Here is a 27,233-nt window from a genome sequence, read left to right as displayed (position 1 = left end):
TGAGGTTTGATACTTGAATGATGTTGCATTAGGAATGATGCCTCACAAATGATGTGTGAACAATGACACTTGAAGGAGATGATGATAAGGGACGTTGAGCTTGAAGCACAGGTTTTATGACTAATGGTGAGGAACAAGAAAGTGCCCAAGAAATATGGCCACTGTACTCCCACCTCTGCTGATGTCATCCCTTTTCTCAAACCTATTTCAACAAAAGAAATGGTATTTTTGCAGGAGATTTTGTGTAGTCAGATGGGACTGAAAGATTTAGTTGCAAAACAAATTTCAAGAAACAGTCACTGGCCAATTTAATAGGAACACTTGTACAAACGCAAGTCTCCCATTAGCCATTTGTTATAGTAGCATGATGCACAAAATCATGTAGATACAGAACAAAATCTTCAGTTATTTATCATTTCAAACACTAGAGATGATACACCCAGAAGTATACAGTGGTGTGAAAAAGTGTTTGCCCCCTTCCTGATTTGTTATTTCTTTGCAAGTTTGTCACACTTTTAATGTTTCAGATCATCAAACAGATTTAAACATGCTGAGATCCAAAGAAATTCAGTAAAAATTGAGAAAGAAAGTTATTTAGATCTATCGGTCTGGAAAAGGTTATAAAGCCATTTCTAGAGCTTTCACTCCAGCGAACCACAGTGAGAGCCATTATCCACAAATGGCGCAAACATGGAACAGTTGTGAACCTTCCCAGGAGCGGCCGGCCAACAAAAATTACCCCAAGAGCGCAACGACAACTCATCCAAGATATCACAAAAGACCCCATAACATCATCCAAAGAACTGCAGGCCTCACCTGCCTCAGTTAAGGTCAGTGTTCATGACACCACCATAAGAAAGAGACTGGGCAAAAATGGCCTGCATGGCAGAGGTCCAAGACGAAAACCACTACTGAGCAAAAAGAACATAAAGACTTGTCTCAGATTTGCCAGAAAACATCTTGATGATCCCCAAGACCTTTGGGAAAATACTCTGCGACCTGACGAGACAAAAGTTGAACTTTTTTGAAGGTGTGTGTCATATTACATCTGGTATAAAAGTAACACTGCAATTCAGAAAAAGAACAACATACCAACAGTAAAATATGGTGGTGTTAGTGTTATGGCCTGGGGCTGTTTTGCTTTTCGGGACCTGGAAGCAAAGCAATGGACTAGTGCCCCATCTTAAGTGTATTCCAACATGATGATCAGTGTTTTATTAGGATTTATTAAAGATTAGAGTGCCTAATTGTTATTCTAGACAAATAGATATAGAATGAAATGGTGCAAGGCCATCTCAAGGCCATGGTGCAACAGAAATAGATAACACCCAACAGTATGTGTATGTGTATGTGACAAATAAAATTTGTATGTGTATGTGACATGTGTATGTGACAAATAAAATGTGTATGTGACAAATAAAATTTGATTTGCTTTGATTTGATTTGACATCATGTTGAGCAAAATTTTCTTTTTTTTTAAAAAAATTGTCACTTGACCTCAGCTTGAAGCTAAAATTTACCAGAAGCCAAGACTTTAGATTTCTTGAAGTATATTTTTTTGAAAACTGAGTATCTCAGTATCCAAAACTCATCATGACAGGAATTAAAGAGAAGAAATAAGTTCACATTATTGTAAAATGGCGATCATGTGTAGTTCATGTGCAGGATCTAGTACCTGGACTGGTGTGTGATGATTAAGACACCCCTAAATGAAATAAAGTGATTATAGTGCTATAGCTGTATGACAGGTAATGCTGATTTGAACTGTTCATTATGGGTACACACAGTGATTTGAAGTGATTAGTGCATACTGGGGTTGGGCCCTTTAATTCCATGTTAGGTGGCTGAGAGACATTTTATTATTGCAGGTCCTGACAGCTTGTGGAATAAAGCTGTTCAGGAAACTGTGGAGTTGGCCTGGACACTCCAGTATCTTCTGCAAGATCCTGGCAGAGGGTGGCAAAGAGTTTATGGGAGGGGTAGGAGATGTCAGGCACTATTCTGGTGGCTTTACTTAGGCAGCCTTTGTAAAAGATGTCCTGTGATGGAGGCAGACGGACTGCCATGATGTTCCCCATTGTCTTCACTATCTGCTGCAGGTTCATGCAGTCCAAGACACTGCAGTTCTACAGTCTGAATTGCCTTTTAATAGCCATTCACAAAGGATCTTATCCTCTTAAGGTTTTCTCTGGCTACAGATCAGAGTACAAGCTGCAGGATAGCTCGTGCTTGTTTTTGTCCACAAACACTAAAGACTATTTATCTGAATCCAGTCAGGCTGCACCTGTGGCGTTCAACACAAGCCTATCTGTAGCTGCTGAATTTCTGTTGCTGGCAGGCATTAAATGAAAGCCTAGTGGTTATGTTGTATTTTTCTTTCTGATTGCTGAGGACACTTTGAAGATTCATGTTCCTTATTTTTTTTTCACTGGAGGCAGTAATGCTGTAGGCGTCTGTCCATTCCATCACAGCACATAATGCCATAACCATACTTGTCTTCACAGCTAATAGTCTGTCTTTAAACTGTGTTTCTGTTCAAATAGCCTCTCAGTGTTAACGGCTGAATCTGGAGCATTGGCTGCGTATAGCTGTGATCGTACAACTCATTGTAAAACATATCTCATGTATTACAAATTCCTTAATCTCTAAAATATACACTTAGTTTTCTTTCTTCTGATATCTTTTTTTTTTCATTTTCATTCATTCATGTATTGTCTTCTCACTTGCCCATTTCTTCATTCAGACATATCCCTTTCAGGATCCATCGTATTCCTCTTCCATAACATATCCCTAGCTTCCCTATCTTCTGTATACAGTATCATGCTTTAATACTTTATATGTTTTCCTCTATAACTGCAGTCACTTTCTCCAGTGCTAGAGTCTCTAAAGCCTTACGTACTCTAACATATGGCTGCTGTTAAAGGGTGAGAGCAGGGTTCTCAGCGAATGCTTTGATACAGACGCGTGCTCCGAAACCATTAAAGTCTTTACAAGGCTTAGAACACTCAGGAGTCTCAACATGAGCAACAGCAACATGACACAACCATGAGGACTCAATATTATACAACGGCTTCTGACACTCGCATGCTCAGTCTCTCATCCTTAAATCCACAGCTCCTCCTTATGTTTAAACTAGGAAGCACAACATGTCTACCAATAATTAGAATAAATCTTATAACCAGAATCTCAACTTTCTGGTCTTTATAATGCTTGAACCTTTAGTCTGTCTGATGCAATTATTTGTCATTATTAAGCATCATATCAAAAAATATAAATGTTAGCAAAAGAACATAACTTGTTTATAGGCAGATTCAACTAACATTTCTCTTTATTATCTAAAAGGTTTATACAATTATTTAAAAGATTATTACACCTATTTTAGATATTTTTATTAATTTAAAGCTTGTAATTGTCTTATTCTTTTTTTACTTTTAAAAATGGACATTATTGCAAAGCAGCTTTACAGAAATCTAAAAATGTGAAATAAAAGTTATAAAGACATTTATTTATTTATTTATTTATTTATTTATTTATTTATTTATTTATTTAAAGAATTTTTTTACAGAAATTAAATCATTTTAAGCCATATTTACTAATTAAATTAGTAAAAAAAATTATGGTCTTATATTTGTTATATAATGTATGTAATAGAAATTTACATTACATTTTCATTGTTCAAGATATCATGGCTCGCATTGTAGAGGGTCATTATGTGTCCTGACGTTAACTATTTTCTCAGTGGGGTTCTGAAATGCCAGGTGCAAGGAAGACGATTTTATGTCAGCATGAACAGAGACACTGGTACATGACATGACATTTCTTATGACATTGCAAGCATCATGTGACTAAGTTTTCAAAGACCTGATTAGAAATAGTTTTTCTTCAAACTGAAGAATCATGCAGAAACATGGGCAAAGTGCTGATAATAATATAGACATGATATAATCGCACACTCAGACAATGTCATGATAAAGATTAGCTCATCTTACATGTCTTTAATACACTAAACAGATGTGTAAACTGGGGTGTAGTATGCCAGGTAGGATGTGAGCTAGAAAACCAAACTCCCAGTGTGCATGGAGGTGACATCACTGCACAGACTGTGTTACTACTCACAGGTCAAACAACACATTTCTGTCCTATTTAAAGCTCCTTTTGAAAAACAAATCATTTCTAATCCTAGAAATTTTCTCCATGTCAAAGTGAGAAGACTAAAATAACCTTTATTAAACGCCAAGCAGTAGAAGAGTCCGTGTCTGCTCCACATTTTCATGTGCACTATATAATATAATATTCTCATATGTTCTAATGCTATAATTATTAATAATTATAAACCAGGGCTGGTCATGTAGCTATTTAGGTGTTGGTCTAACAATTGGAAGGTTGGAATTTGAATCCCAGGTCCTCCAAGTTATGACTGCTGGGCCCCTGAGCAAGGCCAATGACAATCAATTGCTCAGTTGTATAAAATAATGTAAATTTCAAGCATCGGTAATGACATTTTATAAGATATAACAACATGAAACCAAATGTTCTTGTTTATGTAATGTTTTTGTTTAATGCAGTGGTTTTTTTTTCAACGCTCATACTTTTCCGCACTTCTCTTCCTGCTGCAGATTTTTGACGAGCCCAGAGATGAGGACACTGAGGTGTGTTTCATTGACATTGCATATGATGAAATCCCAGAGCGTTACTTCAAAGAATCTGAGGTAAGGCATCAGTACAGTACAGTATGTTATATGAAAGGAATTCATGATATGGTAGTGTGATGTTACCACCAAGAAGGTTATTATTATTATTATTATTATTATTATTATTATTATTATTATTATTATTATTATTATTCCTCATAATCAAGCTATTTTAATTTATTAATGAAATACCTGTCATGCATTTCCACCATTTATAGTTAATGTTATGGCACATCCATGAGACAAGCTAGTTCTTATTCTCATTTAATTATAGCAGCTCTAATCAGGCATTCCTTCACCAGTCTTTCCTTTTTTTGAGTCAAACACAAACCTCGCAGCTTAGGATGTTACAGAGAAACCGTAAACTGTGACTCTGCTGTGCAGGAAAATCGACTGACATCCGAGCCTCCTTGTAATCTTCCATCAATTTTCTCCTAACAGAAAGCATGTTTTTGTAGTCTTTGTTAAATAACAAGATCATTTTTAATCTATTTCCTATTAGGCTTAGATTATGTGGAGTGTCTGTCATACACCAAGCCCCTGTGAATTATTAAATAAAAATAATAAGAATTAGAACGTACTTATTCTCTTGTCAGAGCCACGCTACTGAAAAGAATGTATAAGATTTGAGAAGTCAGCAGTGCTGTGGTGTAAATTCAATGAAACTGCCATCTTACAGCTGGAAATGCATGTGCTCATGCCATGTACTGGTATGTATTATCAAAAGTGGCTTGGTTTAGAAAGTTGCTTAGGAAAAACAGAAGAAGAAGAAGAAGAAGAAGAAGAAGAAGAAGAAGAAGAAGAAGAAGAAGAAGAAGACATTTCGAAGCAACAAACACTGAAATTGTATGTCATCAAAAGAAATGAGAGCCTGTTACTTTCTCTGTAATCAGTAGATGGGTCTCATCTATTGGAGCACGTGATGATGTCATTTCAGACTGTTGGGGTGGAAAAACACAAACACACACACACACACACACACACACACACACACACACACACACACACACACACACACACACACACACAGTAATGACAACAGCTTTCTACCTTTGACCCAGCTTCATTACATCTCCAGGGTTATTCAGTAAAAAATCTGCAATTACATCCACATGGTAGAGCCAGTGCATTCTCTCTCTCCCTCCCTCTCTCTCACTCTCTGATTCGGCTGCAGACTGACAGCACGGCCAGTCAGAAATAATGAGCACTGATATATTATTGTGTAATCTGGTGATGAAGTAATCTCTCATGGCTGGTCATTTTCTCCTGACACACTCTATTATCTCTCGGCTATCAGTGTGTCGGGAGGAACACTTTATCTCCAAACTCTTTCCAACTCTTCACTTATTTTATACATATTTCCAACTCTTCACTTGTTTTATACATATATACAAATGCATACTTATTCTAAAAGTGTGTATCTAATGGATTACATTTTTTTACTTCTTGCTTATAAGTTCATTCGCTGATTCAATGATTCGGTGATTCATTCATTTATTCATATCGAACATTGATCTATTTTGTGGCTACTTTCAGGCTTTGCTTTTTCCTCTTTGGAATAATTCATGTATCATGTACATTCATTCACATAATTCAGAATTCTCTAAGGATTTCTTGCTGTTTGTGCATTTTATTAAGTTCACTGAAAAACATGATTGGGTATAAGTGTGTGTGTGTGTGTGTGTGTGTGTGTGTGTGTGTGTGTGTGTGTGTGTGTGTGTGTGTGTGTGTGTGTGTGTGGTGTGTGTGTGTGGTGTGTGCGTGTGTGTGTGGTGTGTGTGTGTGTGTGTGGTGTGTGTGTGTGTGTGTGGTGTGTGCGTGTGTGTGTGTGTGTGTGTGTGTGTGTGTGTGTGTGTGTGTGTGTGTGTGTGTGTGTGTGTGTGTGTGCGCGTGCATGTGTGTTAATATTTCCTTTTTAGCAGCGTGTGTTCATGATTTTTTTAGTATCATCTCATTTTGTTTTAGCATTGACGTGGTTTAAAACTCGATTTGGGAGGCATGGTGGCTTAGTGGTTAGCACATTTGCCTCACACCTCCAGGGTCCAGGGTTCGATTCCCGCCTCCGCCTTGTGTGTGCGGAGTTTGCATGTTCTCCCCGTGCCTTGGGGGTTTCCTCCAGGTACTCCGGTTTCCTCCCCCGGTCCAAAGACATGCATGGTAGGTTGATTGGCATCTCTGGAAAATTGTCTGTAGTGTGTGTGAGTGAATGAGAGAGTGTGTGTGCCCTGAGATGGGTTGGCACTCCATCCAGGGTGTATCCTGCCTTGATGCCCCATGACGCCTGAGATAGGCAGATAGGCACAGGTTCCCCGTGACCTGAGAAGTTCGGATAAGCGGTAGAAAGTGAATGAATGAATGAATAATAATTGCCATCTTTTTCTCTTTTCTTTTTTTTCTTTTCTTTTCTTTTTTTTTATACAAAAAAGACAGATATCATTAGAAACCTTTTTAAATTGGCAAATATGATTTCAACAGATTGAATTGCTTTCATCATGTGTGTTGATACAGCAGTTTAAAAAATGCTTTTAGGAAAGAGTAGGTTTATTAAAAGGTTTCAGCCATAGAATGGCACGCATTTCAGCTGCACTAAATGATGTCAGATTGGTGTAAGAATGTACAAATCATTTCCAGAGTAAGAGAAATCCATGCTTTATAAGACTGAAAAGGCTAATCAGCTTTTAATTTCAATTAATAAATTGCAAATATATTTTGGTTTTTTTATTCACTGCCACCCAGAAACTGCTCTGATCTTCCCACTCCGTAATTCAGTGCTGTACCCTTTTAACGTAGTCGTATTTCATCATGTGAAAGACTCTTCATGGGATACTACATCTGCTTTATCTATATGATGTGCCTAGAGTTACCCAAGCAGTTACAGTGTTTGCTGCTCAGACAATTCAAACCCCAATTGGGAACGCAACAAGATCTCCTCCCCTATTCATAAGCAATCTTTCCTCTCCGACGTGCGAGTCATTAGCTTAAAAGAAGATGTCTGATTAGTGGCAGCTTGTGACATTAGGATAAAGATGAACCTCCTGTTGTGCCACACAGCATTAGCTTCCTCCAAACACCTTCCATAGAACACTATTTATAGATCAGTGACTGAAGGAAAGAGACTCATTACGATGCAGTATGTCTGTTGTGCGAATCCCCTCTGGGTGATACAGTGTCTAGTAAAACTATCCAGACATTTGTTCTCAACAATTCTAATATCTGACTGAATTACAAACCTTGTTTTTTTTTCCCGAGGTACAGTATGTTTATTGCCAAGTACTGAAACTGATATTCCCTGAAAGTAACACTGTGGAATTGTATTCTAGTGGAAAACATTAATAAAATGCAAAGCTGATATTTGATGATAGCTTAATTACTCAATACTTACTGACAAATGGACATATTTCACTGAAATTTGATTTAACATCTGTGGCCTCGTATGATTCATTCAATAAGTCTGTTATTATAAAATATATATATATATATATATATATATATATATATATATATATATATATATATATATATATATATATATATATATATAACTGGGGGGGGGGGGGGGGGGGGCATTTTCTTCTCCTGCTTTCCTCTAGGTACTCCAGTTTCAATCCCCAGTCCATAGACATGTATGGTAGGCTGAGTGACATCTCTAAATTGCCATTAGTGTGTGCATGGGTGTATGAGATTGTTCTCTGCCATGGACTTGCACACCACCCAGGGTACGTCTTGTGCCACAAGTCCCCAGGAACCTCTGTAACCCTGTGTTTATGATCTGTGTTGATTTTCCCTAAGGTCTTACCGAGCCTAGGGTCTTTGATACAACTAGCTGTTCTTACTACTACTTGCCATAGTAATAAGATAAGCAGCTGCCGCAACTAGCATTGAAAACTAATGTTATTGCTGTTAAACTGAAACATTCTGGAGGGAGAGCATTTGTTTCTAAAACAGCAGTGTATATATGCAATATATCACACAATATGAAGGAGATGCAGTGTGTCCTTCCACCAATCTTTTTTCACCAATCTTGTGTGCTCTATTATCTTTACACAGATTAGTAGTCACTGCACCAAGTAGCTTCATATTTACGTAAAGATAAATTTTTCTCAATTTTTGCATGTTGCATCACTGGACATGTCCACATTTAGTCAGCAATGGATGCTGTCACTCATGTCCCCTGATTTCGCCGACTTTCATTAGAAATACTGTAAATGGTTTTCGGTGGATTTGTTGCTGCATGTTGTGGTATGTGTGAGCGTAGCATCAGATGGCATTAGCAACATAATCATGTGGATAAAAATAACAAAAAAATAAATAAATGTGGATGTTTGCTAGTGTTCAGCTTTGGGTGCAAAAATCCAACAATTGAACATAAAGCTAGATGTATAAATCCAGTCCGTGAGCCTATACTTAAAAATGTATTAAACATGTGCATATGAAAAGAGAAAACTATCCAAGTGTTGAATGTAGAAGAACCATCAACAAAAAGATGATGTGAGAAGGTGATGTTAAGCAGCTACAAAGTTTATCTGAAAGTAAAATTCATGTTCTCTAGTCATGTTAATAAGATAAGATAAGATAAGATAAGATAAGATATACCTTTATTCGTCCCACAATGGGGAAATTTCTCTATTACAGCAGCAAAAATACTGTATATATAAAGAATAAAGACATAATACAATATACAGTATAAACAAAAACAAAAATGTATAAAAAGAGTAGTGGTTAAACTGAAGACATATTGCACATAGGTAATATTGCACATTTTTCAAAATTTCTGTTATTGCACATGTTTAAAATACTTTGTTATTGTTTATTATTGCAGTGAAACAGTAATAACAGAGTGGATTATGGTGACTGGTGATTGTAAAGTCTAACAGCTTAGTGCTACATAATAGTCCAAGACATCTCTAAGGTACATCAGGGGTTTGTTGAAAAAAAAACAAAACATGATGGCAATGAGTTGAATGAGTGGAAGGTGGTCAGATGAAGCCAAAACACAATTTTTCAGTTGAAATGTAAAATGATATGTGTGGCAGAAATCTCATATTGTCTACACCAGATGAAAGGTATTTGTGCAGTAAAGTACAGATTGCATGCAGGGAACTGAATAACAAAAGCACTTAAGCTGGGAGAAAGGTTCCAGTACAGTCATTCCCAACACACAGCTGTAATAAAATTGTAGGACATTCACAATATTTATTTGCAGACACCTCAATGACGCAGTTATCCCAGTCCTGTGGAAATCCTCTGCACAAGCATCCAATGACAAACCAGTACAGTCTGGTGCAGTTCTGTGTGGCATGATGTGCAAAACATAATCCTGTACATTGTCAAAAACCTATGAATAATTTTCCAGATGATTGCATGTTGTATCATAGAGAAAGAAGACTATGAATGCAGAGGATAGGCAATCTGATATTGTTGGAATGGACAGTTGTATATTATTTCCCATCGTTTAAATTGTTTCCTCAGGATTTACGCTACTTTAAGTCAGAGAAGACTTCACGGGGTTCGCTGCAGGAGGGCTGGAGAGACACTCAGGACCCCATCATGTGCTCCTATAAGTTAGTGACGGTGAAGTTCGAGGTGTGGGGCCTGCAGACACGCGTGGAGCACTTTGTTCACAAGGTCTTTCCATTTCTTTCTCATGTGCTTATTACCCACACCCCCTATCACATCTGAGCTCTATAAACCTCAATCCCAACCCACCGCAAAGTCCCTCATGACAGCTTGTCCTTGACTGATGAGCCTCTTTTCCCAACGTTTTTTTTAATACACGTACAGAAACATGAACAGTGATGCTCAGTAAATTAATCATGACTTCTGTCCTTGACTAGGTACATAATAAAGAATGTCTTCTTAACCAGGCACTCTCTCTCTCTTTCAAGGTGATAAGGGATGTGCTGTCACTAGGTCACAGACAGGCCTTTGCCTGGGTGGATGAGTGGATTGGTATGTAGAAGGATAATTATTTGTTCTGTGATTGTGTATCAAAAATGTGTTTTTCTGTTCGAAAATGTTTACTGATCTCAGAATGATTATTGTTATAATGTCTCATTGGGGGATAAAGGCATTAACATGTAATCTGTACTGTGTTTCCATGGTGATACTGGTGCAAATCACCCCTACATACTGTACTTCTGCCAAAAAAAAATGAATCAGATTTGGAGTGTGAGCAATGCATGTACAGCATCCTTCTATTAAAGTCTGTAAAATTGGCAGCCATCTCTAGTCAACAGTGTTCAGTCATACAAGACCGGACTGTGTCTGAATATCTTTATTACCATTTTATACAACCTTCATTAATCTACCTCTTTATATCCTCCTGTGTGTTTCTCTTTTGGTGAAGTCGCATTGTTCTCGTTATAATTGTCATGCAAGTCTGTTTCCATGTTTCTTATTATTTGTTTTTTTTTACTTTTTTGGAATATGGTGCATTATTCCTTTCATTGGCTGCATGTATATTAACATCTGCTACAGATTGTTTGTGTCCCTTCTTCTGCTTCTTCTGCATGCATGTTTCACCATAACTAATGCAGCAAAGTGTCATTACAGCTGAGCTCCTGCTGAGTGTCAATTTTTCAGCCAGAGGGGACAAGAAATGTAGCAACATTGACATTTAACTTTGGATTTGATATCTCACAGTGTGAAGGCTTTTGTCATTTGATCTTTGCCATCACTTTCAGATCTAATGATGTATAATTTATATAACTGAACATATATACATATACAGTATATTCAGTTATATGAATTATACATTATATACAGAACATCACTGCATCATATTCAGTCTCATAAATACACACACACACACACACACACACACACACACACACACACACACACACACACACACACACATATATATATATATATATATATATATATATATATATATATATATATATATATATATATATATATTTAGTTATAATGAATAATTTAAGAATTACTAGATTCAGTTAATTACATAAAACATATATATATATATATTTATTTAGTTATAATGAATAATTTAAGAATTACTAGATTCAGTTAATTACATAAAACATGAAAGCATCGTTTTGTTTTTTTAATAATTTAATGTGTACTACATATTAAAGGGTTTTTTTTTTCGCCTCAAATGCTTTTAAAGTTAATTCACTTTGAGATTGGACATTACCTGCATATTCTTATTGATTATGTCCTATTAACATTATTTTCATACCTCTTGTAATATATTACATAAATCTGATAAATACAGTGGTGCCCCTTAAACAACTCAAACTGCTTTTAAATACCTTAGGACACAATTAAGCTAATTTTAAAAAAAATTAGTGTGTATAAGTCTGAGAATTTTTGGTCTCTCTCCCAAAAGACATGACAATGGAGGAGGTGAGAGAGTACGAGCGTGCCACACAGGAAGCCACCAATAAGAAGCTAGGCACATTTCCCCCAGCCATCAACATCAGCACGACGCCTCTGCCATCGTGCGCACACAGCGGACCATCCAGTGCCCCATCAACCCCTCTCTCCACAGAAGCCCCAGACTTCCTCTCTGTGCCCAAAGACAGACCACGCAAGAAATCAGCACCAGAGGCTCTTACACTCCCTGATCCAGCCAGACGAGACTCCAGCTATCGGCTGCCGAGCCTCTTCTCCTGGGGATCCAGCTCCCGTCAGCCTGAATGACCCACCTATGGAAGAGCCCAAGATCAGTAATGCAGCTTTCAGAAAAGTGTCTACTAGGCACACACTTACAGCAAGCCAGTCTCTGTTTAAACTAGGAGAGAGGCACAAATACACACGCAAAGTGGCTTTCCAACCTCTCCAAGCTCTTACTGTACACAGGGGTTCAGTCGAGATCTAATCTGCCGTTGAAAAGTGCATTCCAGCTTTTCAAAAGAAACTTAGTTCACAGTTTACAATAACTCAGGAGTTGTTTGTGTTACCCTTTTTTCCTTACTACTAGTTATGTAGTTTTATTATTGCAGATGGACTGACTGTGTATGCTATTTGAGGTGGAATATACTGTACAAAATACATGATTTTAATGGAATAGATCCTGATCCACATCTAAAATAATGCAGAGTTTCAACATTTTCAATGTATTTTTGAGTAGATGCTGGTGTTTGGTTTTAATTTTGGTTGAATGACTAGTTTGGCACTGCTGTCCAGTACAGAAAAGGTCCCAGTGTTGATGAGTATTGTAATAAATGTGCAACGGATCATAAGAATATCATAAGACTGGACTGATTTTGCAAAGCAAAAAAATGCCTCTAATTCTTAACAATAGTGTCAGCCCTGAAAACCACTGGACCTACTGTTCTGTCTCAGTCTATTGCTGGATATGTGGACTACCAAGTTTCTGTATATACTGTATCTCATCATCATCCTTAATTAACGATCACCTATTATTCATTAACGTTACCATTTATGATAATTAAGTATATTGTATTTTTCATGCTATTTTCATGGTATAACAGTATGTGGTGCGTTATCGTATGTAAATAGAAAATCTGGTGTGCAAGGAATACTTTCCAGGATGTCTTGAATGCTGTATACTCTTCATGTGCAAAGGAATGCTTGCTGTTGGACAATGTGTACTTTGTGAATGTATAGGCTTGTTGCTGTCATTTGATCACATAAAATCGGTTTCATTCTTTTCTGAGAGACGTCAGCATCAAGCACATGGCCATATGAATCAGTTCTTTGATGTAAACATCTGGCATGAAAATAAAGCTTTAACTCTTGACTGGGCATGTAGTTAATTCGCCTTACAGTTGCTTTACCATCCACGTTGCAATTGTTCCTTTCTATACTCAATTTTCGTGAACCTCTCTTGCAGCTCATTCTGTCAGTAGCATTTGTTCACTCCTGCTCACGCTAACATGAGGCTGCATTTAACGGTAACTTAGCAACAAGATATTTGCAGAGGATAATAGCTAATAATAATAAACAATAATGTAAATAGTTAAAATGTCTTTTAAGCTATTAACAGCAAAATGTGTGAATGTAGTATAAATATTCTATAATCATAAAAAACTTCTCATATTCTCTGTCATATCCTCGAAGTAGCACACTGTTCTTGGCAGATCAGTGTGCTACTTCGAGTTTTAATACATATAAGTTTTATTACAACTTATAAGTTTCAGTAAGTTTTAGTACAATTAAATACACAAATTTGTTTTTACAATTGATTGATTGATTGATTGATTGATTGATTGATTGATTGATTGATTGATTGATTGATTGATTCTAAATTTTGTCAGATGTGTTGACATCTGCTATGGTAAAGAAAAGACAAAGTAAACGATGCATTTTAATTTTCATTTTGACACAGTATATGCATATGATGAATAAAATAACAAAAGATTTTAAATTTTCTTTTTTCCTATTAGATGTATCATGTGCTTTATAACCATACTGATAAAGCAGATGCAAATTATTTTTTAAGATATTTTAAATGTTTATATTTACCACAAATTATGAATAATTGGGTGTAAAATAAACTGGTAAATAGAGAGATTTCGATATATTTTCACTTTTATTGCATATTGGAAATGAAATGGCAAAAGGGGAATTATTTGTTTGTTTGACTTATTTACCTTCTGTACCTCTAGTCATGTTGCTTTCAGGTTTAATATTTTTAAAATAAATGACATTTCTCGTTTTCCCATGCCATATTACATAGTTTATTTACTTGTATAAGGTTAAATACTTAGTACTTATTTAGACTTTTTCTTTTCTTTTTTTTCTTTTTTTTACTAAGATGGTCATTATAATTTTTCAGATCAGTGTGAAAATGCGACCACAGACAGAATAAATAACAAAGCTTTCTCTGTTCATTTGGACAGAATGTATGTATTAAATAATTGATATAATATAAGATAAAACCTACATATTCTGACTTTGCAGTAGGGCTTGTAACGATTAGTGCAGAAATGTAAAAAAAATAAAATAAAAAAGAATTAAAAAAAAGTCTACGTTTGCTACTTTTATTTTGAAATCGGATTGATGACGTCTGAATTCACAGGTCAAGACGCTCCAAAATCAAAATAGCCAGACAAATAGATGTTAATTCGTTGCTCTGACCGTCACTTGTTTTCCAGACAGGCTTTGCATTTTAAAAACATTATAATACATTATTTTTTTAATGCCCAATGAATACATGTATCCTGCTGTGTGACCTGTCGCACAGCTCTTACGTTAGCTAGCTAGCATGTTTACTAGCCTGTTATGTTTTGGTTTCGAGCTTGCTAGCTGTATTGCATTACATTACATAGAACAGCTGGAGCATGACTAGTTTAGTTAATGTGGTATTATTTCTTTTAAAGAACCGGGCAAGGTAGATCGTTATTATTGTTATTCTGTCGTGAGTTTAGGGTGATTTAGAATTATTAAAACTTGATAGTAAATTTGTATCTAGCCAGGACCTATATATGAGACATGGATCGTCGTCCTGGAAGCAGCAGACAGAGCAGAGACCGAGACTGTAATGATCCGTACGCTGAAAAGCGGTTTCGAGCCGGTGATGATGCCCCATTCCCCAGTTCCCTCAGTACTCGAGCACAGCTCTATGAACGCGTCTTTCCTCAGTACAGACAGCCTGTGGAAGTCGGGGTCTTTTCTTTGGATTCAGAAAGATCCTTCTTTAATGACTCCAGACAGCTGCGTTACTACGTGGAACCGAGTAAAAAACCCAACTTTAACCTGAGGGACGGTTACAGAGACCGCTTCGTTAAAAGAGATGACGGGATAAAAGAGAGACTTGATCATATCCTGAGGTGGATTGTAACGAACCGAGCCAAACTATGCTCCACATCCACTTCTTCAAGCTCCTGGTGAGAGAGAGTTTTATTTTAATGACCTAGGTTATTCCTAGTACTGTAGTCATGGGTGTGTGTTATTACATTTAGCAGACACACTTTATACAACTTTATACAAGGGGTAAGGGCCTGGCTCAGGGGCCCAGAATGGAGTTTAAACAGGAAACATCCAGGATCTGGATCTAGACACCTTTCTTTACACTGACACTTTAACTCTAGACTTGCACAGCACAGTACCACTTTATACACACCATACTGCACATGTACACTCTAAGGACAATAATTAAAACGTAACGTAAATAATACGTTATTTTTCACTTATATTTTCATATTTTATATAGTTTCTTTTTATATAGTTTATACTTTTTTTTTATTTATCTACCTCCTTTTGGTTATATATATATATATTTTTTTTATCCCAAATTGCATTCCTTATGTTTGAATACCGGACAGATGCAAAAATCATTTTTCACTGCATGTCGTACTCTGTATGTATGTGTATGTGACAAATAAAATTAGATTTGATTCGAGAAGTGGTAGCTTGGTAGACCTGGGATTCAAACGCATAAACGTCCGATCAGTGGTCTGACACCTTAACCACTGAGCTACCACATCTGCCAAAGTCAAATCCAACACATCTGATCACAATGCAACACATTTTTCTATATCCACTAATAAAACACAAAGAAGATGCACACAAGCACTTACCTTTCCTTCCAGAAATTCTGGTTTATCTAAATATACAAATTCATCTCACCCCCAGACACGTGCCTTCCTCTGGTTAAACAATGCTACATGGCCTGTCTTTGTGTATTGGACAAAATTAGCTGTTACATTTTCTAACACAATAACAATTTTTCTTTTCTAATGAGATTTTGGCTGTTTGTCTAATCTTCTTATCTTTTCTGTGGGGTTGCCTTTATTGAATAATAATTAATAGAATATTTTCTTCTGCATTTGCGTGCTTGTCATGTTGACATCAGTCAGAAGATGTTTAGAACCTAATGTTGAGCTTTGAGGTGCAGAGTGACTGAAACCTCTTCATTTCCAGTACACTAGGTGTACACTTTGTCACTTGGCGAGGCCATTTAACAAAGCTGTTGGTCACTCCGTATGAGACGCAGGAGGGATGGCTGCTGGCCGTGTCCAAGTTCAGAGGGACTCTTTACATGAGCGAAGTGGAGACCGAGGCTGCCCGAGTTAACCGAGAGAACCGTGCAGAGAAACATGAGGAGATGATGTACTGGGGTTACAAGTTTGAGCAGTACACCTGTGCAGGTATTCTAACATTTCACCTTTTAAATATGCATACTTAAGAGATGGCATGACCTATAACATAGCTTTTGATGAACAATACACACCTTATCTGCACACTCCATAGTACAGTAGTGTGTATAGTTTAGTGTGTGAATATGCAAAAGTTGTATTTTTACGTGGTTTATTAATTATGGTATAATGCAGTCTGGTGGAACTTATATGAACATTTACTGTAGTTGTGTTTTTTGATGTGGCCTAAACCTAACAGTAACAGAAATCATTTCAGCATAATATTATAAATACATAATAAGTATAATTATTATGACTACAAGACATGTCAGTGTTTATTTTAGATGCCGCTCTTGCTCCAAGTGTCCTGTCCTCCTTTTCTAGATGATGTGAATGGTGTCCCAGACCGAGGAGGGGTTGTCAATACAAATGAGGCTTTCTGCACAGTAGTCCAAACTCACCTAGCAGATCATAAGCTGCTCTTCTCCGGCGAGGTGGATTGCCGAGATAAAGACGCCAAAGCTCCTCCAGCTCCAGGATGCTACATCGAGCTAAAGACCTCAGCTGAAATCTGCACCCCAAAGCAGCGTAGTAACTTTCACAGGTGTGTTTTAAAAGTAAATGCTAACTTTTTTTTTTTTAACATTTAAACATTTTTTACTATTAAAATAAAACCCCAAAATGTATACTTTTTTTTACTATAGACAGACAATAGACAGACAACACTTTCAATGATATGTATGTTCCTCTCCTAGATATAAGCTGCTGAAATGGTGGGCGCAGTCGTTTCTTCCAGGGGTCCCACGTATAGTTGCTGGATTCCGAGACCATGATGGTGTAGTGGTATCTGTAGAGACCTTTCACGTGTCAAAAATATCCCAACTAATTAAGGTTTGTTTCCATAAGAATGATTTGAGCAGGAATACTTTTATTATATGGATACGTGACATGCAAAATGTCAAATATTTTCTTCCTCTGTTTCTCATGTAGAACGAACACAACTGCTGGAAGCCGACAGTCTGTATGAACTTCTGTAGCGATTTCCTCTCCTTTGTGAAATCTGTGGTGAAAGAGGATAATCCGGGGTATGTAGTTACTGATTCATTGTTTGGATGAGAGTAAACACAGAGAAACACTCGGTGTGTCCTGAATGGTCTACTATATACACTATGTGCTCTACAATTGTTGAATAATAAATTGGCAAAGACATCTGCCAGCATTTTTCTTATCCAGCACCAATGTCCGTTTGTTTTATGTATATGAACTTTCTTCCCTGGAATTTACTCAAATCTGCATTCTGCTGTACAATATTTCTCTCAGGTTGGTGTACCTGTTTGCATGGGAGCCACGTAGAGACGTGACCTACACAGTTCACAGAGATTCCCAGTATACGTTCCTTCCAGATTGGTATCTCAAGGAAATGGCAAGCCATCGTCACCAACATGACTCTAACCCTAACATCTAAGACCGTATTCAATCAACCAAGATGATCTTCTTGTCTGTACATAGATCTGAACATACACTATATGCCAAACGTATGTAGACGTCTGACCTTCACACGCACATTTTAAATTTCCATAATCATTAGCAGAAACATGAAGATGGTTCGCCACTCAGCCTCCACTCCTCTGGGAAGACTAGATATTTGGAACATGGTTATGGGAATTTCTGTTCATTCTAACACAAAATCAATGGTGCGGTCAGGCATTGATGTCAAATGAGGAATTGTGGGGTGCAGTCAGTGTTCCAGTTCATCTCAAAGGGTTTCAGCGGGGTTGAAGACAGAACACTCAAGGTATCCACTCCAACCTTTGCAAACTGTCTTCACGGACCCTGCTTTGTGCACAGGCGCATAGTCATAACAAAACTTGTTTACATCCTTTAGCTCCAGTGAAGGCCAATCTTAATGCAACACCACACAAAAACTTTTTAAACAAGTGCGTGCTTCTAAAATTATGGCAACAGTTTGAGGAAGAGCCACATACGAGTGTGATGGTCATATAGTGTACCTGTAACCTTCATGCTTCCATCCAATACTATACGATATAGATTCATACAGTAACAATTATATCATGCAAATTGAACTTCCGAATGATTGTCATTATTCTCCCAAACTTTAAATGGGTCTCTCGGGCACAAGCCTATTTTGATTCCCATGTTGGAGTCTGACTCATTTGGCTTTTGTGACAATAAAATGTTTGTTAATCATGCTAAACTTTTAAATGGGTGATATTGTATTCATTGTTGTTTGAGATTTCTTATACGCTATCAAATTACAGGCACTTGTGGAACCAGCCATGAAAACAAAGCAATAAAGAAACACTTCCAGTGCTTGAAAACTTCTAAGCATCGCTGACACTTTTTGCTTATTTAAAATGTCAGTTTCTCTTAACCCAAATTAAAGGAGTATTTGAAAAGGTTTTTCCGTCACATTTCTTTTTAATACCACTCACTTCTACATCCAGTTTCATCATGACCAGATATTTAATTAGCAAAAAAATGCACACAGGGAATTACATGACTTTTTCATTTATAGTATACACTAGTTTACATTGTTCCAACTCCAGCACACCATCCTGACACAGTATTAACAAAGTGAGACTTATACAAGTAATAAGTGCAATAAGTACAAATAATTATAGTCAATTAACAGTGTGATTTCAGCTAAATTTTATACCAAATATCAGTCATCATTGCACATATTTTTATAAGATTAATTCTTTAATAATAAAATAAAATCCTTATATAAGGAAGAGGTTTATAAATAATCAAAGCCAGAGCATTAGAGGTAGTTGTTATTCTGTTACACTGACCACTGGAATTCATGAAGTACACGTCCACTGATAAAGTACTAAATAACTTGAATAAAATTTACCTCAAGGATTATTTGAGTTGAAGATTTGCATACATTTGCACAGTAATTTGAATTCTTAATAAACTCTTTACCTAATTAATGTGCTGATGGACAAAAAAAAGGCTAAATGTGTAGCTGAAAGTATTTCAGGTTTTGTTCTCTAGCCCACAAAAAAGGGTAATAATAGTTATTTAAAAGACACACAAAAAAATAATCAATCAGTGCAGGTAATGACAAATGTCCACCTTACAGATGGAGATGTAACCTCTCACATTTGAGTAAGAACTGAATGATACAGACACACGAATCACTATCCGACTCATCAATGCAGTTTTTTTTTCACATACAGCTAAAATATTTTTTCAAGAATATTTGAACTATTGTAAATACATATCTGACTCTTTAAAGAGAATTAAATAAAACAAGACATTAATTGCCCAACTAGAATTTCCCAAATTTCCCGTTATTGCATATGGAGCCAGCATTACATAACATTTCCCAGACGATTCCAGTAAAAATACTGAAAGACAAAGTTTTAAGACATGTCAATGAGAGAAAAATAATAGCATGGTTCCCTACTGGGGCCCGTATGTACGGTTACTGCTGAAATCTTTCTAAGTGTCCATAAATTTTATCGCCACTAATAATATTTCTAAAAAAGTTTTAAATTCACAAATCCATACAGTCTTCACTGTACAGAATTAAGAATTACACTAAAAGGTGTTTAAGATCATTTCTAAAATCTGACAGTAAATGAAATGAGACAAAGTTATCCAAAATTATAGACATTTGAGATGATCTTTGATAATTGAGCCCCTGTTCTGGTGAAGGGATGATGGATAAGATCTGGCATTACAGAGTTAGAAAGGTAGTAATGGAAGCAGGCTAACTCGTTAGTTGTAAGGCATAATTGTCGTTAATGCTTCAGCTTCTTATTGAGGCCCATCAGTTTGAAGGTAACAGAAGTGATCTTCTCATAAACCATGAACATGAGAGCTGCCGTCAGAACCGTCTGAAGAAGCTTCGCCTCCAGACCTTTGTACAGGCTGAGCGCTCCATTGCGCCTGTCAGAGAAACATGGAAGGAAAACAAGAAGGTTATACTTGAAGGTGAATGGCTACAATCTTATCTACATAAACAAAACTATTATCTGTTTTTAGTTCCAGGGTTTCTGCAGCTGGCTAGAAGTGAATGTTTGTACATGGAGCAAGGCAATGCTCCTCACTTCTACGCATCTAAAGATGTGGCATACATCTTAAGTTATTTCTTGCTATACAAGTCCTACAGTATGCTATTGAATCATTTCATCATCTCTACATGATACTCCACAGTGTCCGATTACAGTGGATTACCAGACCTGTCAAACTTCTATATAAAAAATAATGAGTTTAATGACATGAGTCTGGAATGATTTGTGTAGGTGTTTTGAACTCTCGACTCTTTCACAGTAAATGCAGAGTCCCTTAATGTAAAATAAAATCCATCAGTGTTCACAACATGGTCAATTATTTATGGATATCTGACCATTGTAGCTTCATGAAGACATGATAGCCCAAGGTTGGAGAGGAACAAGTGGAGTGGCCTGCACAGAACCCCTATGAAAAGCTTTGGGATGAGCTGGAAAGCCAACTGCACCACAAGCACCTTCACCTGCCATCAGTACCTGACCACACTAATGCTCTTGTGGCTAAACGGCCAATTCCCCACACCCCACAATGTAGTGTAAAGCCTTCTTAAAGGAGTGGAGGTTATTATAACTTCAAAAAATCCAGGATGCAATGTCAAACAAACGCTTGATGATGATCAAGTGTCCGCAAACCTTTGGCCCTGTAGTGTATCCTCGACTAACATAAGTGAACTATTACAGTGAAATATTTAGGCAAAAAAAAAAATCGTTAAAACTGGTACTTTTTGGTACACTGGTAGTTTTTGGGCAAATGGTAGAGAATTTGGACCTTAAATTCGATCACATTCAAACGTAACACTATATAAATAAAGCTGTAGGTGATCATTAAAAAGTTGATTTTTTCCCCCATTTCTTTCCCATGCCAGAGCTCAAGTGTTTTTAAACAGATTCAGCAGATTAACAGAAAAAATGTCAACAATGTGGACATTAAACTCATTTGTACAAAGCTGTAAAAAGCATAACACTGTACATAACAGTTTTTTTTAGACATTTGATCTTGCTGTTACTTCCTAACTGTTTGGATCGATTCCAAAATCTATCGAGTTTATGTACTGGTGATGATGGCGATTACACCTCAACCCTACAAACATTCAAACGCCAGTTCTTAAGATAGTGTCTCAGGACTGACTCATGGACTGATGAATGCACAAACAACATGAGCATGGTTTTCTTCTTGTATAAACAAACGAATCCTCTTTCAGTAGACTTATATCTCAGTGCAGGATTGTACTACCTACGCTCAAATGACATCTGAAACACTTATAAGAATAAATATTTTAGAGCGACAATCTGGAGCTACAAGCAAGAAAATTGGCCACAGTCCGCCGTTTGTTCAGTTCACCGCTCTTAACTTTAATTCCTACATGCGATTAGTTTGAGGCATTGGAGATATTCCTTTGCATTCACAAGAGAGAGTGTGACTTGAAGCATGCTAATGGAAAACAAAGACGTGGTTAAAGGAGTAAAGCTTGCGTCTCCAAAAGACAATATGTACCACCATTACTATACACTGTGCTGTACTATATACAAAATGCAGAAATTCATTAGGATTTCAATCACACACAAAAAAAAACATTTTATTTACATTTGAGTCTGATCTTACTTGATTCTGTCCATTAGTAATTTCACCAGGTTGCGTATGCTGCCCAGTAAACCTCCTTTCTCTTGTGATTTGTGTTGGCCAAACTGACAAAGTGGAAAAAAAAAAAGACATTCAAGGATTAGAAACAATTTGTGGGAACAGAGACTAAACATTAGACTAAATATGCCCATATCTGGTGCTAGTAATACCAGGCAGGCAGTGTGTTTACCCTAAGAATGGACTGAATAGTCTGCAGCGGATAAGTGGCCGTTGTTGCGATAGCCTTGGCGATGGCTCCGATGATGAAGATCTGAAGGGATGAAATCTGTGTAAAAAACAATTTTCAGATGAGTATTAAGAATAAACCTTTACACTAAGGAGATAGACACAATTGCCAGAATAAAAATAATGCTTCATGAGGCTCACCTTCTGTCCATTTTGCCCTGCCCTCCTCTTCATGGCCTCATAGAACATGAACTGCACTGCAGGGTTGAAGACCAGCAGCAGGGACGGGAGCGTGCCGTTCCACAGTGCCCCGATTCCCTCGTCAGCTATGATCTGAGAGAAAGTGTCTTAGAGAGAGAGAGAGAGAGAGAGAAAAAGACAAAAATACTAAGCTGTCAATCATAATAATAAACCGGATGGTGTCAGATCACAGGTCATACAATTCACAAGCCTTTGAGTCAAATTACAGGTGGATTTAATATAATATTAAGGTGATATCAGATATCAATGGCCTCTTTTTAATATCTCACCATTTCCATAATCGTTTTAAAGTGTGTATGTGTTTATATGGTGAAATTTTTACATTTAAAGAAGGAGTCTCTACTGCCTGTGCTTTGTTTTGCAAAACAGGAAAGTCTTCTCTGTATATGTGGTATAAGGGGAAAAACATGCTTAGTGACTTACAGGAAGAAAATCAACTGTGGAGTGTAGCAGCTCCTTCGTGTTTCTCTATTTCTATCTGTAGGAGTCTAGTGACCGGCTGTACCTCCTTAGTAGTGATTAGGGAAAGTGACATGGTGTGTTTTTTGGACTGACCAAAAATGCCCTTGTAGTGTGTCTGCTGGAGGTCTTCGTTCCGAAATTTCGCTCCCTGTAGCTTCAGCCGAGTGTTCACCACCCACATGGGTGTAGTCAGGAGCACGTTCACAGTCCCTACAGCAAACACCAGAACAATATAACTCCTCCAAGGCAAAGAAAAATAAAATCCAACTAGTAGAAGCTCAGTTCTGATTTGATCTCGTTCATTCACAATTCAGTGTTTCTGGTTAGGTCTGAGATAGCAACGTGTAACAAAACTCATTTATAAGACTCAGTCAGTGAAAAACAGCTGAGTAGGGGAAGCAGAATAAGTTGGTCTGAATGATTGTTTACCCGCGATGAAGCCCATGACAAGGTCTCTGCCAGGCCTGGACTGCCCTTTTTCCAGGACCATCATCCGCTTCAGGGAATTGAATGTGTAGAAGTAGACAAAGTTGGAACAGCACAGACTAGAGATTACAGGAAACCAACCACGATAGAGAGACATTCTGCATGAGCAAAGAGAAAAAAAAATCACATGAAAACGTACAAGTTAACCATAAACTTTAAATTATTAGGTTACACTGGTTGGTTCCCTGTTATTCTCAGATATTCTCAGTACACATTGCTTGCGGCCTGTTCTGAAATATTTTGAGATTTAAAAAAAGCCTTGATTGGGACAGAAGTCCCAGGATGGACAAAGTCATTGGTTGGTTAGTATCCCCAGAACTCTTTGGCTAGGCAGAAGCTTCACAGTGGGTAAAGACCCTGGATGGACAGAAGCCCCATGGTAGTTGATGCCCCTGGACAGGCAGCAGCCCCTGAACAGGCAGAAACCTCACAGTGGGCAGAAGCCCCTGGATGGGCAAAAACTTCTTGGCTGTGCAGAAGCCCCTGGACGGGCAAAAACTTCTTGGCTGTGCAGAAGCCCCAGGGTAGGCAGAAGCCCCACAGTGGGAAGAAGCCCCAGGGCAGGCAGAAGCCCCAGGGCAGGCAGAAGCCCCACGGCGGGAAGAAGCCCCACGGCGGGAAGAAGCCCCAGGGCGGGAAGAAGCCCCAAGGCGGGAAGAAGCCCCAGGGCGGGCAGAAGCCCCAGGGCGGGCAGAAGCCCCAGGGCGGGAAGAAGCCCCAGGGCGGGAAGAAGCCCCAGGGCGGGAAGAAGCCCCAGGGCGGGAAGAAGCCCCAGGGCGGGAAGAAGCCCCAGGGCAGGCAAGAAGCCCCAGGGCAGGCAAGAAGCCCCACAGTGGGAAGAAGCCCCACAGTGGGAAGAAGCCCCACAGTGGGAAGAAGCCCCACAGTGGGAAGAAGCCCCACAGTGGGAAGAAGCCCCAGGGCAGGCAGAAGCCCCACAGTGGGAAGAAGCCCCAGGGCAGGCAGAAGCCCCAAGGCAGGCAGAAGCCCCAGGGCAGGTAGAAGCCCCAGGGCAGGCAGAAGCCCCAGGGCAGGCAGAAGCCCCAGGGCAGGCAGAAGCCCCAGGGCAGGCAGAAGCCCCAAAGTGGGTGAACTCCCCGGATGGGCAAAAACTTCCTGGCTGTGCAAAAGCCCATAAATGAACAATGCTAGCTTAAGTAGCTTCTTATACTGTTGCATTAAATAACGACATCTACCATTTTTTTTTCTTCACCGATGTGGTCACTTGCTAGCTAACACTTTTACAAATTGGCCCCCAACCACCATGTGGAGCACTTACACGCCCTCCTCTTTTGCAATCTCAGCCAGAATCACAGGAGTGGAGTTGGACTTTCGGCTCTCGTCCACTGAAACACAAGCAGTATGACACACAGTGAAGCAGGCGATCCACACACACACACACACACACACACTGTATAATATACAGTAAAATGATAATATATCTCCAATACAGAAAACATGAATCCACCCTCAAGAACAGAGTCAGCTGTGAAACTGTGTCCATCAACTCACCCTGCAATCGAATTCTGGCTGTGTCCAGGGGGAAGAACACGGTCATTGCTGTCACACTGCCCTGTCAACCACATACACATGCTTAACAACTTCATTTGAGCATCTCAGTAACTTCTGTCATGATCAAGTGTATATACATAGAACATAATTACAAAACTACTTAAAGTAGTGAACAAACACAAAGGGGAGAGAGTGGAGAGAATTAACACCATTATATAATACTAATGCAAATGGTGCTCAACAATATCACACTTTGTGATATTTAGCAGCATTCGGAACCATGTTACCAGCCATATTGTTGCTAGTTTTGATTACGTTTACTACCAAATGTTTAATCAAATCAACTGCTGCTTATATTAGATGCGAGATCAGGTCTAGTCGACTCATCAACTGTATAAAGACCGGCTTTATCTTCCCAGCAATCAATCACAGCTGTGTGTGTCTCCATACACACCGTTCTTTGTTCTAAACTCTTTTCTTATCTGTGTGAATCGAGTAATTTATTCCACCTGTAAACTTATTCCTTTCTGAAAATTGTTTTTTTTTTTTTGTTAATTAATGTAACGTGCTTTGATATGCAAATGGTCAAGGGATGAATATGTAAATGACAAGAGGCCGCAGGTAGAGTTTCCACCTCACAGCTCCAGATTCAATCCTGGCCTCGGGTTCCTATCCGTGTTTATGCACGTTGTCCTTGTGTCCATGTACGTTTTCTCCCATCACTGACCACAGTCATGTCAAAATTAGCTCAAATTTCTTCATTCTTGTCCAAACCCAACTCAGAATGTGTCATTTTCACTTTTTAAAAGAGTAAAGTCTTGTGACAGACTTCAGTGAGGCAGGAACCCTGCTACAGACAGCAGCCCCTGTGTCAGTGTGAATGAGTGTGTCCGTACTTATGTGTCTATGAGTGTGTCCATGACTGTGTCTATGTGTATGTGTGTGTCCGTGTGTGTGTGTCCATGTGTGTGTGTGTGTGTCCATGTGTCCGGGTGTGTGTGTGTGTGTCCATGTCCATGTGTGTGTGTATCCATGTGTGTGTGTGCGTGTCCATGTGTGTCCGTGTCCATATGTGTGTGTGTCCATGTGTCCATGTGTGTGTATCCATGTGTGTGTGTCCGTGTCCATGTGTGTGTCCGTGACTGTGTGCGTGTGTGTCCATGACTGTGTGCGTGTGTGTCCGTGTCCATGTGTGTGTCCCCATGTGTTTGTCCATAGTTTCAGGTGATCTCGAGATTGTATTTCCACCACAGGATAAACACCAGTCCCATCACCACCCTGACCACATTAAAGTGGTTACAGAACAGGAACAAGTGATAATTAAAAAGACAAAACAGTTACCTAACTAACCATCAGAACTCACGAATATAAAGTGGAATTATATCAGTCACCTGTTTGAGTAAATGAGTGAGTGAATATGACGACATCTTTCGACATTTATTAACTACTTTCTGCTGAAAAGACACAGTTATAGAAACTGCTCCTGGTTCCCTGTCACTCAGTTTAATCACAATAACGTCTATGTTCCTCCATCTAAGTGTCAGTTCTTACTCTTATTTCTACACACTCGCTCCGGAATGCTATTTATAATTATAATAATAATAATAATAATAATAATAATAATAATAATAATAATAATAATAATAAGGGATGGTTTACGTATACTTAAACTACCTGCATATATTACAGGAGCTCAGTTCTCTTACCATCGCGCCGGCTACAGCGTGCACAAGTGTTTCATAAGACAGAAGACCGTCCACAGAGCCTCCATTAGAAGCCATGTCTGCTTCACTATGGTCAAAATACGCAAACTTCCGCGTTGTTGTTCGTGGAAGAGACCCCGCAGTGCCGCTGCTCTTCTCTGCTATCTAGAGGTTGGGAAGCGAACAGCAACGCCTTCGGG

At 38.3% G+C, this 27,233-nt stretch overlaps 3 protein-coding genes across 6 annotated transcripts in view; 2 read left to right on the top strand and 1 right to left on the bottom strand.

Annotated features, from left to right (window-relative positions):
* pitpnc1a (phosphatidylinositol transfer protein cytoplasmic 1a) overlaps positions 1–13,613 on the top strand; it is a 60,032-nt gene extending 46,419 nt beyond the window's left edge. For 2 of the 4 annotated variants that reach the window (XM_027138955.2, XM_047801231.1), the window contains 4 exons: positions 4,617–4,709; positions 10,161–10,316; positions 10,577–10,640; positions 12,046–13,613. In XM_027138955.2, coding sequence (XP_026994756.1) covers positions 4,617–4,709; positions 10,161–10,316; positions 10,577–10,640; positions 12,046–12,359 — 627 coding nt within the window. In that variant the 3' untranslated portion in view covers positions 12,360–13,613. The remainder of the gene's footprint in view (positions 1–4,616; positions 4,710–10,160; positions 10,317–10,576; positions 10,641–12,045) is intronic. The other 2 variants (XM_047801232.1, XM_027138954.2) reach the window with 2 other exon arrangements.
* Positions 13,614–14,681: 1,068 nt separating this feature from the next.
* dxo (decapping exoribonuclease) lies at positions 14,682–19,971 on the top strand. Its single transcript, XM_027139083.2, has 6 exons — positions 14,682–15,511; positions 16,548–16,774; positions 17,147–17,366; positions 17,518–17,653; positions 17,753–17,847; positions 18,083–19,971. The coding sequence occupies exons 1-6, from the start codon at positions 15,117–15,119 to the stop codon at positions 18,225–18,227; spliced, it is 1,218 nt and encodes a 405-aa protein (XP_026994884.2). The 5' UTR covers positions 14,682–15,116; the 3' UTR covers positions 18,228–19,971.
* Positions 19,228–27,187, bottom strand: LOC113638086 (peroxisomal membrane protein PMP34). The gene is made up of 9 exons (XM_027139084.2): positions 27,037–27,187; positions 25,331–25,391; positions 25,098–25,164; positions 23,762–23,916; positions 23,426–23,542; positions 22,811–22,956; positions 22,614–22,709; positions 22,406–22,488; positions 19,228–20,680 (listed from the first exon to the last, which is right to left on the bottom strand). The coding sequence occupies exons 1-9, from the start codon at positions 27,109–27,111 to the stop codon at positions 20,533–20,535; spliced, it is 948 nt and encodes a 315-aa protein (XP_026994885.2). The 5' UTR covers positions 27,112–27,187; the 3' UTR covers positions 19,228–20,532.
* Positions 27,188–27,233: the final 46 nt, after the last annotated feature.

The sequence above is a fragment of the Tachysurus fulvidraco genome, chromosome 15, assembly GCF_022655615.1.
Source record: "Tachysurus fulvidraco isolate hzauxx_2018 chromosome 15, HZAU_PFXX_2.0, whole genome shotgun sequence".
Classification (NCBI taxonomy): Eukaryota; Metazoa; Chordata; class Actinopteri; order Siluriformes; family Bagridae; genus Tachysurus; species Tachysurus fulvidraco.
This window is presented reverse-complemented; position numbering and strand designations above follow the sequence as displayed.

Bases quoted from the DNA above. Each gene is read 5' to 3' on its own strand.
- dxo (XM_027139083.2), top strand. From the start codon at position 15,117: ATGGATCGTCGTCCTGGAAGCAGCAGACAGAGCAGAGACCGAGACTGT. The intron at 15,512-16,547 runs GTGAGAGAGAGT...CTTCATTTCCAG, and splicing joins TCCACTTCTTCAAGCTCCTG to TACACTAGGTGTACACTTTG. The intron at 17,367-17,517 runs GTGTGTTTTAAA...TTCCTCTCCTAG, and splicing joins CAGCGTAGTAACTTTCACAG to ATATAAGCTGCTGAAATGGT.
- LOC113638086 (XM_027139084.2), bottom strand. From the start codon at position 27,111: ATGGCTTCTAATGGAGGCTCTGTGGACGGTCTTCTGTCTTATGAAACA. The intron at 25,392-27,036 runs GTAAGAGAACTG...TGTGGTTGACAG, and splicing joins ACGCTGTAGCCGGCGCGATG to GGCAGTGTGACAGCAATGAC. The intron at 22,957-23,425 runs GTCAGTCCAAAA...TCTCTCTCTAAG, and splicing joins ACACTACAAGGGCATTTTTG to ACACTTTCTCTCAGATCATA.